The following is a 12,934-nucleotide window of genomic DNA, read 5'->3' as shown; positions in this document are numbered from 1 at the left end:
CCCTCTCGCTCTCCCTCTCTCGCGCTCCGTCTCGCTCTTCCTCTCTCTTGCCCTCTCTCTCTCTCCCTCTTGCTCTCCCTCTCTCTTGCCCTCTCTCCCTCCCACTATCTCTTGCCCTCTCTCGCTCTCTCCATCTCGCTCTCTCCCTCGCTCTCTCTCTCACCATCTCTTGCCCTCTCTCCCTCTCGCTCTCCCTCTCTCGTTCTCCGTCTCGCTCTCATTCTCTTGCCCTCTCTCTGTCTCTTGCCCTCTCTCTGTCTCTTGCCCTCTCTCGCTCTCCCTCTCTCTTGCCCTCTCTCTCTCTCCTTCTCGCTCTTCCTCTCTCTTGCCCTCTCTCTCTCCCTCTCGCTCTCCCTCTCACTTGCCCTCTCTCTCTCTCTCTCTCTCTCTCCCACTATCTCTTGCCCTCTCTCGCTCTCTCCATCTCGCTCTCTCCCTCGCTCTCTCTCTCACCATCTCTTGCCCTCTCTCCCTCTCGCTCTCCCTCTCTCGTTCTCCGTCTCGCTCTCATTCTCTTGCCCTCTCTCTGTCTCTTGCCCTCTCTCTGTCTCTTGCCCTCTCTCGCTCTCCCTCTCTCTTGCCCTCTCTCTCTCTCCTTCTCGCTCTTCCTCTCTCTTGCCCTCTCTCTCTCCCTCTCGCTCTCCCTCTCACTTGCCCTCTCTCTCTCTCTCTCTCTCTCTCTCTCCCACTATCTCTTGCCCTCTCTCTCGCTCTCCCTCTCGCTCTCTCCCTCTCGCTCTCCCTCTCTCTCCCTCTCTCTCCCTCTTGCCCTCTCTCTCTCCCACTATCTCTTTCTCTCCTTCTCTTAGAGATGGATGGATATGCTAACCATACCTTCACTGTGGTTACAGGATCGTGATTGATTGTAATATGTGGTTATAATGTGTGTGTTCTCTGGTCAGGACAGAGTGTGATGTAATGTAATGTGTTCTCTCTGGTCAGGACAGAGTGTGATGTAATGTGTGATGTAATGTGTTCTCTGGTCAGGACAGAGTGTGATGTAATGTGTGATGTAATGTGTTCTCTGGTCAGGACAGAGTGTGATGTAATGTGTTCTCTCTCATCAGGACAGAGTGTGATGTAATGTGTTCTCTCTCGTCAGGACAGAGTGTGATGTAATGTGTTCTCTGGTCAGGACAGAGTGTGATGTAATGTGTTCTCTCTCGTCAGGACAGAGTGATGTAATGTGTAATGTAATGTGTGATGTAATGTGTTCTCTCTCATCAGGACAGAGTGTGATGTAATGTGTGATGTAATGTGTTCTCTCTAGTCAGGACAGAGTGTGATGTAATGTGTGATGTAATGTGTTCTCTCTCATCAGGACAGAGTGTGATGTAATGTGTGATGTAATGTGTTCTCTCTAGTCAGGACAGAGTGTGGTGTAATGTGTGATGTAATGTGTGATGTAATGTGTTCTCTCTCGTCAGGACGGAGTGTGGTGTAATGTGTGATGTATTGTGTGATGTAATGTGTTCTCTCTAGTCAGGACAGAGTGATGTAATGTGTGATGTAATGTGTTCTCTCTCGTCAGGACAGAGTGTGGTGTAATGTGTGATGTATTGTGTTCTCTCTCGTCAGGACGGAGTGTGGTGTAATGTGTGATGTATTGTGTTCTCTCTCGTCAGGACAGAGTGTGGTGTAATGTGTGATGTATTGTGTTCTCTCTCGTCAGGACGGAGTGTGGTGTAATGTGTGATGTATTGTGTTCTCTCTCATCAGGACAGAGTGTGGTGTAATGTGTGATGTATTGTGTGATGTAATGTGTTCTCTCTCGTCAGGACGGAGTGTGGTGTAATGTGTGATGTATTGTGTTCTCTCTCGTCAGGACGGAGTGTGGTGTAATGTGTGATGTATTGTGTGATGTAATGTGTTCTCTCTAGTCAGGACAGAGTGATGTAATGTGTGATGTAATGTGTTCTCTCTCGTCAGGATGGAGTGTGATGTAATGCGTGATGTAATGTGTGATGTAATGTGTGATGTAATGTGTGATATATATATATTATGTGTTCTCTCTCGTCAGGACGGCGTGTGTCAGGTGTTCCTGGATAAGGGTCATGTGGTAGTGAGGGCGGGCAACAGCGAGGTGAAGACTCAAAAGACCTACAACGATGACAACGATCATTATGTAACTCTGTACAGCAACAACAACAGGTAGGATTTACTATCCACCAACTAAATTATCATTATGTAACTCTGTACAGCAACAACAACAGGTAGGATGACTGGCAAATTCTGTTCAACATGCAGTCATGTTCTCTCTGTGAAACATAAAACCCATCTCTGTGTGTGTGTGTGTGTGTGTGTGTGTGTGTGTGTGTGTGTGTGTGTGTGTGTGTGTGTGTGTGTGTGTGTGTGTGTGTGTGTGTGTGTGTGTGTGTGTGTGTGTGTGTGTGTGTGTGTGTGTGTGTGTGTGTGTGTGTGTGTGTGTGTGTGTGTGTGTCTGTAGGTTGCGTGTCTATGTGGATGACGTCCTGGAGCAGAATGAGGATACGAGTCGTGGAGGGGGCAGCAGTGGGGCAGCACTGTCACCTGGCGGTGTCTACCTGGGAGGGACACCTGACAACAGCCTCAACAACCTCACCGGCTGTCTTAGCAACCTGTTCATCAAGAGGTAAGAAGGAGTTAGGGACACCGGGACAAACCGAGCAGAGAAAATAGGGATCTGTGGAGGATTGCATTTATTTCAGTTTGAATGTTGCTGCTCCTACTACTGCTAGATTACAATGTTGCTGCTCCTACTACTAGATTACAATGTTGCTGCTCCTACTACTACTAGATTACAATGTTGCTGCTCCTACTACTACTAGATTACAATGTTGCTGCTCCTACTACTACTAGATTACAATGTTGCTGCTCCTACTACTAGATTACAATGTTGCTGCTCCTACTACTGCTAGATTACAATGTTGCTGCTCCTACTACTAGATTACAATGTTGCTGCTCCTACTACTACTAGATTACAATGTTGCTGCTCCTACTACTAGATTACAATGTTGCTGCTCCTACTACTGCTAGATTACAATGTTGCTGCTCCTACTACTAGATTACAATGTTGCTGCTCCTACTACTACTAGATTACAATGTTGCTGCTCCTACTACTAGATTACAATGTTGCTGCTTCTACTACTGCTAGATTACAATGTTGCTGCTCCTACTGCCAGATTACAATGTTGCTGCTCCTTCTACAGCTAGATTACAATGTTGCTGCTCCTACTACTGCTAGATTACAATGTTGCTGCTCCTACTGCTAGATTACAATGTTGCTGCTCCTACTACTAGATTACAATGTTGTTGCTCCTACTACTGCTAGATTACAATGTTGCTGCTCCTACTACTGCTAAATTACAATGTTGCTGCTCCTACTACTACTAGATTACAATGTTGCTGCTCCTACTGCTAGATTACAATGTTGCTGCTCCTACTACTACTAGATTACAATGTTGCTGCTCCTACTAGATTACAATGCTGCTGCTCCTACTACTAGATTGCAATGTTGCTGCTCCTACTACTGCTAGATTACAATGTTGTTGCTCCTACTACTGCAAGATTACAATGTTGCTGCTCCTACTACTGCTAGATTACAATGTTGCTGCTCCTACTACTAGATTACAATGTTGCTGCTCCTACTGTTAGATTACAATGTTGCTGCTTCTACTACTGCTAGATTACAATGTTGCTGCTTCTACTACTACTAGATTACAATGTTGCTGCTCCTACTACTAGATTACACTGTTGCTGCTCCTACTACTGCTAGATTACAATGTTGTTGCTCCTACTACTAGATTACAATGTTGCTGTTCCTACTACTAGATTACAATGTTGTTGCTCCTATTGCTAGATTACAATGTTGCTGCTCCTACTACTAGATTACAATGTTGCTGCTCCTACTACTGCTAGATTACAATGTTGCTGCTTCTCGTACTGCTAGATTACAATGTTGCTGCTTCTCGTACTGCTAGATTACAATGTTGCTGCTTCTCGTACTGCTAGATTACAATGTTGCTGCTTCTAGTACTACTAGATTACAATGTTGCTGCTTCTCGTACTGCTAGATTAGAAGTTAGTTCTCTAAGAGTAGATGTGATTATACCACTGTGTGTAGGACTTGGGCCTATAACTGTTACTGTAGCCATGGCAACGGGCTAACAACCCTATAACGACTGTACTCTACAGAGACAAGCCTTCTCAGATGGTGATGAATCTGATGAATGCTAAGGAGAACATCGACGTTCCTCTAGACTGTCCCGCTGCCTATAAACCACAACAGATCCTGGCCGCACCACCACCACAAAAGCATGTTAAGGTACCTGACGCCATAGATACACAATATATAATGTATTATACTGATACTTCTATAGCTGACACCATAGGTACACAATATATAATGTATTATACTGATACTTCTATAGCTGACACCATAGGTACACAATATATAATGTATTATACTGATACTTCTATAGCTGACACCATAGGTACACAATATATAATGTATTCTAGTACCTCTTCTACATCTGACACCAGATAGTATTAGAATACATTATATACTATATATCTGACACCAAATAGTATTAGAATACATTATATACTATATATCTGACACCATTAAAATAGTATTAGAATACATTATACATCGTTGTGGAAGAACTTGACTGGCCTACACAGAACCCCAACCTCAACCCCATCGAACACCTTTGGGATGAATTGGAAAGCCGACTGTGAGCCAGGCCTAATCGCCCAACATCAGTGCCCCAACCTCACTAATGCTCTTGTGGCTGAATGAAAGCCAATTCCCCACAGCAATGTTCCAACATCTAATGGAATGCCTTCCCAGAAAAGTGGAGGCTGTTATAGCAGCAAATGATTTTGGACTGAGATGTTGGACGAGTGTCCTCATGCTTTTCGTTGTGTAGTTAGTTTACAGTTAGAGTTTATTAGACAGCTTCACTCAACTGGGCCTGATGAACAGAGTACAAACGCTACAAAGCCCTGGTCTCTTTTTAAAGAACTTGTTATGGCTGCATCCCTTGTTCTCAATTTCCGCCTGAAGACCAAATCTAACTGCCTGTAGCTCAGCCCCAGAGGCAGAAGACGTACCCAAATCTAACTGCCTGTAGCTCAGCCCCAGAGGCAGAAGACGTACCCAAATCTAACTGCCTGTAGCTCAGCCCCAGAGGCAGAAGACGTACCCAAATCTAACTGCCTGTAGCTCAGCCCCAGAGGCAGAAGACGTACCCAAATCTAACTGCCTGTAGCTCAGCCCCAGAGGCAGAAGACGTACCCAAATCTAACTGCCTGTAGCTCAGCCCCAGAGGCAGAAGACGCACCCAAATCTAACTGCCTGTAGCTCAGCCCCAGAGGCAGAAGACGTACCCAAATCTAACTGCCTGTAGCTCAGCCCCAGAGGCAGAAGACGTACCCAAATCTAACTGCCTGTAGCTCAGCCCCAGAGGCAGAAGACGTACCCAAATCTAACTGCCTGTAGCTCAGCCCCAGAGGCAGAAGACGTACCCAAATCTAACTGCCTGTAGCTCAGCCCCAGAGGCAGAAGACGTACCCAAATCTAACTGCCTGTAGCTCAGCCCCAGAGGCAGAAGACGTACCCAAATCTAACTGCCTGTAGCTCAGCCCCAGAGGCAGAAGACGTACCCAAATCTAACTGCCTGTAGCTCAGCCCCAGAGGCAGAAGACGTACCCAAATCTAACTGCCTGTAGCTCAGCCCCAGAGGCAGAAGACGTACCCAAATCTAACTGCCTGTAGCTCAGCCCCAGAGGCAGAAGACGTACCCAAATCTAACTGCCTGTAGCTCAGCCCCAGAGGCAGAAGACATACCCAAATCTAACTGCCTGTAGCTCAGCCCCAGAGGCAGAAGACATACCCAAATCTAACTGCCTGTAGCTCAGCCCCAGAGGCAGAAGACATACCCAAATCTAACTGCCTGTAGCTCAGCCCCAGAGGCAGAAGACATACCCAAATCTAACTGCCTGTAGCTCAGCCCCAGAGGCAGAAGACGTACCCAAATCTAACTGCCTGTAGCTCAGCCCCAGAGGCAAGGATATGCATATTCTTGGTATCATTTGAATGCAAAGATTTTATGCTGGTAGTCGATCATTACTCAGACTTTTGGGAGATCGACCTCCTCCCCGACCTCTCAGCAGAGACAACGATCAAACGCTGCAAAGGCTCAGTTTGCCCGCTATGGCCAACCAGATCGGGCCATTTCAGACAATGGACCCCAATTCTCCGGAGTTGAGTTCCGAAAATTTGCTGCAGGATGGGAATTCGAGCACATCACTTCATCACCACGACACCGAAAAGCTAATGGGAAGGCGGAGTCCGCAGTAAAAATAGCAAAGAACCTCTGCAAAAAGATGGCAAAGATGCCTGGAAAGCGATCCTGCAGTGGCGCAATACCCCGACAGAAGGCATGGACAGCAGCCCGGCACAGCGCCTCATGGCACGGCGCTTAAAAGCAGCTCTGCCAGTAGCCAGCACTCTCCTGGAGCCATGTGTCATGACTGTAAGTCGCTTTGGATAAAAGTGTCTGCTAAATGGCATATATTATTATTATTATATCATGTGTGGTGACAGACGTGCTGGCGAAGCTACGTCACAGAAGACCGGTCTCCAAGTTCATCTACGACAAATCAGCAAAAGACTTACCTGAGCTCAGGGTGGGTGAAACGGTGCGAATGAAGCCACTACCAGGGGACCGGACAGTCCTCGCAGACAAGCCCCCCTGTCTTTTCACGCTGCGGGCGTCTGTCCCAGCCACCAAAAATACTTCATCTGTAGGTTTCCCATCAGGCATTGTTGACAGACAGAGATACAAGTGAAGAGAATATCAAAATGTGTTATTGTTACCTGAGAAAAAAAGAAATACAAATAAATACTAAACTGTTCATGTTGGACATTGTTACTAGGTTTGTTTTGTTAGTGAATTGACACTTCCTGTCCTATTTTATTAAATGGAAGATGTTATGGGTGTAAGATGGCACAGTGATGCCATCTGTTGGTAAATGTTCATTACTGCAACTCTTGTGTTTTACCGGGGTGCTTGAGATACCTGGATGTGTTGTGATGTACTGAACAAGACTGGTTACTCGCATCAATGCCTCTGTCTCGTCATTTAACATTCAAACAGTATCCACAGGGTGCTCACAGAACATTAATAGCCGTGTCCCTAAATAGCTCCTTGTTCGTCCCACATTTCTGCATTACATTTTCCTAGCTGTATGAACTCTACCCTCCATGATGAAGTTACCATATCCCCTCACTCCTCCCTCCCCCCCTCTATCCACCCCCTACCCCCCTTCCCTCCCTCCCTCCCTCCCTCCCTCCCTTCCCCTCCTTCCTTCCCTCCCTCCCCTCCCTTCCCTTCCCTCCCTTCCTTCCTTCCCTCCCCCTCCCTCCCTCCCTCCCTCCCTCCCTCCCCCTCCATCCCCTTCCCCCCCCGGCCCTCTACAGGATAAACACAAAAAGCCTGCGGGTGGCGGCGGGTCGGTGGGGCGGAGTCGCAGTGGCAGGGGGTCCTGCCAGGGGGACCGAGCCAATCAGGAGGAGATTGGAGCTCTGCACTTCAGTGGCTCCTCCCACAGCCACCAGCGCTACGACAGGCTACCAGAGGTCTTCCGCAGGACGTCAGTAACCCCATAACAACTAGTAGTAGTACTGGCTAAACAACCTCCACAGGGTTCTGTTTCAATAAAGATGTTATTTTTTTTTTCGTTGTCGATTTAAGATCATCCTTTTTAAAAAAAAACATATGTTTTCCACCCGATGTTCCACGTCCTGTATATGAATGTAACCTATATGGCTGTAACGGATGTCTCCTTCTCTCTCACCCCCAGGCCTCACATCTCCATGGGTCTACGTGTGAACTCTTCGGAAGGCCTGGTGTTCTGTGTGTCTGGATCAGGAGAACGTAGCAGATCTGTGACGACCCTGTCGGTCTCCGCCGGACACCTGCTGCTCCTCATCGACGGAGGGAAGAGGAAGACTAGCATCCGCTCGCGCAGGAAGTACAACGATGGACAGTGGCACACGGTGTGTGTGTGTGTGTGTGTGTGTGTGTGTGTGTGTGTGTGTGTGTGTGTGTGTGTGTGTGTGTGTGTGTGTGTGTGTGTGTGTGTGTGTGTGTGTGTGTGTGTGTGTGTGTGTGTGTGTGTGTGTGTGTGTGTGTGTATGTATGTATCTGTGTGTATCTGTGTGTGTATCTATGTATCTGTGTGTATCTGTGTGTGTATCTATGTATCTGTGTGTATCTATTTATCTTTGTGTATCTGTGTGTGGTCCTTCTGTAGCTCAGTTGGTAGAGCATGGCGCTTGTAACGCCAGGGTAGTGGGTTTGATCCCCGGGACCACCCATACGTAGAATGTATGCACACATGACTGTAAGTCGCTTTGGATAAAAGCGTCTGCTAATTGGCATATATGTGTATCTATGTATCTGTGTGTATCTATCTATGTATCTGTGTGTGTATCTGTGTGTGTATCTGTGTGTGTATCTGTGTGTGTATCTGTGTGTGTATCTGTGTGTGTATCTGTGTGTGTATCTGTGTGTGTATCTGTGTGTGTATCTGTGTGTATCTATTTATCTGTGTGTATCTGTGTGTGGTCCTTCTGTAGCTCAGTTGGTAGAGCATGGCGCTTGTAACGCCAGGGTAGTGGGTTCGATCCCCGGGACCACCCATACGTAGAATGTATGCACACATGACTGTAATTCGCTTTGGATAAAAGCGTCTGCTAATTGGCATATATGTGTATCTATGTATCTGTGTGTGTGTATCTGTGTGTGTGTGTATCTGTGTGTGTGTATCTGTGTGTGTGTGTATCTGTGTGTGTGTGTATCTGTGTGTGTGTGTATCTGTGTGTGTGTATCTGTGTGTGTGTGTGTGTGTGTGTGTGTGTGTGTGTGTGTGTGTGTGTGTGTGTGTGTGTGTGTGTGTGTGTGTGTGTGTGTGTGTGTGTGTGTGTGTGTGTGTGTGTGTGTGTGTGTGTGTGTGTGTGTGTGTGTGTGTGTGTGTGTGTGTGTGTGTGTGTGTGTGTGTGTATCTGTGTGTGTGTGTGTGTGTATCTGTGTGTGTGTGTATCTCTCTATGTATCTGTGTGTATCTCTGTGTGTATCTGTGTGTGTATCTGTGTGTGTATCTGTGTGTGTATCTGTGTGTGTATCTGTGTGTGTATCTGTGTGTGTATCTGTGTGTGTATCAATGTATCTGTATGTGTCTGTGTGTGTATCTGTGTGTGTATCTGTGTGTGTATCTGTGTGTATCAATGTATCTGTATGTGTCTGTGTGTGTATCTATGTATCTATGTATCTGTGTGTGTGTGTATCTGTGTGTGTATCTGTGTGTATCTGTGTGTATCTGTGTGTATCTGTGTGTGTATCTGTGTGTATCTGTGTGTATCTGTGTGTGTATCTGTGTGTGTATCTGTGTGTGTGTCTGTGTGTGTCTGTGTGTGTCTGTGTGTGTCTGTGTGTGTCTGTGTGTGTCTGTGTGTGTCTGTGTGTGTATCTGTGTGTATCTGTGTGTATCTGTGTGTATCTGTGTGTATCTGTGTGTATCTATGTGTCTGTGTGTGTATCTATGTATCTATCTGTGTGTGTCTGTATCTGTGTATCTGTGTGTCTGTGTGTCTGTGTATGTATCTGTGTGTCTGTGTATGTATCTGTGTGTCTGTGTATGTATCTGTGTGTATCTGTGTATGTATCTGTGTGTGTATCTGTGTGTGTATCTGTGTGTATCTGTGTGTGTTCTAAGTCCTGTCAGTAACAGACCAGTGTAATAGCAACATGTCTGCTTGTTTATTTTCCCCCACCAGGTGTTTGTGAAGAGGGAGGGAGAGATGGCCAGTTTGATTGTTGATGGGATCAATACCCAGTCTAAGAGGGTCTCGGGAGGGGAGGAAACACCCCTCAGTTCCCCTCTCTACATCGGAGGAGTTCCCTCAGCAGTCGCCAGCTCACTTCTCACGGTACTACATCCGACACATTCACTGTGGAGACAAGAAGAATTGGACTTACACTCTGTACATTTTTCTGCAATTCCATTGTTTTCATCCTATCCCCTCCTCCTTCCCTATTGGAGGAGAAAGTACGTTACATTGTGAGGAGGAGAAAGAATTTGAGGAAAGATTCATGTCAACATTGTGCTTCCTCCAGTCAGTGGTGAAGTACCAGTACCCCCTGTATATAGCCTCCACATTGACTCTGTACCGGTACCCCCTGTATATAGCCTCCCCATTGACTCTGTACCAGTACCCCTCTGTATATAGCCTCCACATTGACTCTGTACCAGTACCCCCTGTATATAGCCTCCACATTGACTCTGTACCAGTACCCCCTGTATATAGCCTCCACATTGACTCTGTACCAGTACCCCCTGTATATAGCCTCCACATTGACTCTGTACCAGTACCCCCTGTATATAGCCTCCACATTGACTCTGTACCGGTACCCCCTGTATATAGCCTCCACATTGACTCTGTACCAGTACCCCCTGTATATAGCCTCCACATTGACTCTGTACCAGTACCCCTCTGTATATAGCCTCCACATTGACTCTGTACCGCTACCCCCTGTATATAGCCTCCACATTGACTCTGTACCGGTACCCCCTGTATATAGCCTCCACATTGACTCTGTACCAGTACCCCTGTATATAGCCTCCACATTGACTCTGTACCAGTACCCCCTGTATATAGCCTCCACATTGACTCTGTACCAGTACCCCCTGTATATAGCCTCCACATTGACTCTGTACCGGTACCCCCTGTATATAACCTCCACATTGACTCTACCGGTACCCCCTGTATATAGCCTCCCCATTGACTCTGTACCAGTACCCCCTGTATATAGCCTCCACATTGACTCTGTACCAGTACCCCCTGTATATAGTCTCCACATTGACTCTGTACCAGTACACCCTGTATATAGCCTCCACATTGACTCTACCGGTACCCCCTGTATATAGCCTCCCCATTGACTCTGTACCAGTACCTCCTGTATATAGTCTCCACATTGACTCTGTACCAGTACACCCTGTATATAGCCTCCACATTGACTCTACCGGTACCCCCTGTATATAGCCTCCCCATTGACTCTGTACCAGTACCCCCTGTATATAGCCTCCACATTGACTCTACCGGTACCCCCTGTATATAGCCTCCCCATTGACTCTGTACCAGTACCCCCTGTATATAGCCTCCACATTGACTCTACCGGTACCCCCTGTATATAGCCTCCCCATTGACTCTGTACCAGTACCCCTCTGTATATAGCCTCCCCATTGACTCTGTACCAGTACCCCCTGTATATAGCCTCCACATTGACTCTGTACCAGTACCCCCTGTATATAGCCTCCCCATTGACTCTGTACCAGTACCCCTGTATATAGCCTCCACATTGACTCTGTACCAGTACCCCTGTATATAGCCTCCACATTGACTCTGTACTAGTACCCCTTGTATATAGCCTCCACATTGACTCTGTACTGGTACCCCCTGTATATAGCCTCCACATTGACTCTGTACCAGTACCCCCTGTATATAGCCTCCACATTGACTCTGTACCAGTACCCCTGTATATAGCCTCCACATTGACTCTGTACCAGTACCCCTGTATATAGCCTCCACATTGACTCTGTACCAGTACCCCTGTATATAGCCTCCACATTGACTCTGTACCAGTACCCCTGTATATAGCCTCCACATTGACTCTGTACTGGTACCCCCTGTATATAGCCTCCACATTGACTCTGTACCAGTACCCCTGTATATAGCCTCCACATTGACTCTGTACCAGTACCCCTGTATATAGCCTCCACATTGACTCTGTACTGGTACCCCTGTATATAGCCTCCACATTGGCTCTGTACCAGTACCCCTGTATATAGCCTCCACATTGACTCTGTACCAGTACCCCTGTATATAGCCTCCACATTGACTCTGTACCAGTACCCCTGTATATAGCCTCCCCATTGACTCTGTACCAGTACCCCCTGTATATAGCCTCCACATTGACTCTGTACCAGTACCCCTGTATATAGCCTCCACATTGACTCTGTACCAGTACCCCTGTATATAGCCTCCACATTGACTCTGTACCAGTACCCCTGTATATAGCCTCCACATTGACTCTGTACCAGTACTCCTGTATATAGTCTCCACATTGACTCTGTACCAGTACCCCTGTATATAGCCTCCACATTGACTCTGTACCAGTACCCCTGTATATAGCCTCCACATTGACTCTGTACCAGTACCCCCTGTATATAGCCTCCACATTGACTCTGTACCAGTACCCCTGTATATAGCCTCCACATTGACTCTGTACCAGTACCCCTGTATATAGCCTCCACATTGACTCTGTACCGTAACACCCTGTATATAGCCTCCACATTGACTCTGTACCAGTACCCCCTGTATATAGCCTCCACATTGACTCTGTACCAGTACCCCCTGTATATAGCCTCCACATTGACTCTGTACCGTAACACCCTGTATATAGCCTCCACATTGACTCTGTACCAGTACCCCTGTATATAGCCTCCACATTGACTCTGTACCAGTACCCCCTGTATATAGCCTCCACATTGACTCTGTACCAGTACCCCTGTATATAGCCTCCACATTGACTCTGTACCAGTACTCCTGTATATAGTCTCCACATTGACTCTGTACCAGTACCCCTGTATATAGCCTCCACATTGACTCTGTACCAGTACCCCCTGTATATAGCCTCCACATTGACTCTGTACCGGCACCCCTGTATATAGCCTCCACATTGACTCTGTACCAGTACCCCTGTATATAGCCTCCACATTGACTCTGTACCGGCACCCCTGTATATAGCCTCCACATTGACTCTACCGGTACCCCTGTATATAGCCTCCCCATTGACTCTGTACCAGTACCCCTGTATATAGCCTCCAC

At 46.9% G+C, this 12,934-nt stretch overlaps 1 protein-coding gene across 1 annotated transcript in view; it reads left to right on the top strand.

Moving 5' to 3' along the window:
• The first annotated feature begins 2,499 nt into the window (after positions 1-2,499).
• LOC124019415 (laminin subunit alpha-4-like) overlaps positions 2,500-12,934 on the top strand; it is a 28,876-nt gene continuing 18,441 nt past the window's right edge. Inside the window, exons 1-5 of the mRNA XM_046334750.1 lie at positions 2,500-2,611; positions 4,174-4,303; positions 7,466-7,638; positions 7,849-8,044; positions 9,824-9,976. Of these exons, the coding sequence (XP_046190706.1) occupies positions 4,190-4,303; positions 7,466-7,638; positions 7,849-8,044; positions 9,824-9,976 (636 nt within the window). The 5' untranslated portion in view covers positions 2,500-2,611; positions 4,174-4,189. The remainder of the gene's footprint in view (positions 2,612-4,173; positions 4,304-7,465; positions 7,639-7,848; positions 8,045-9,823; positions 9,977-12,934) is intronic.

This window comes from Oncorhynchus gorbuscha, unplaced genomic scaffold, assembly GCF_021184085.1.
Source record: "Oncorhynchus gorbuscha isolate QuinsamMale2020 ecotype Even-year unplaced genomic scaffold, OgorEven_v1.0 Un_scaffold_909, whole genome shotgun sequence".
Taxonomy (NCBI): domain Eukaryota; kingdom Metazoa; phylum Chordata; class Actinopteri; order Salmoniformes; family Salmonidae; genus Oncorhynchus; species Oncorhynchus gorbuscha.
This window is presented reverse-complemented; position numbering and strand designations above follow the sequence as displayed.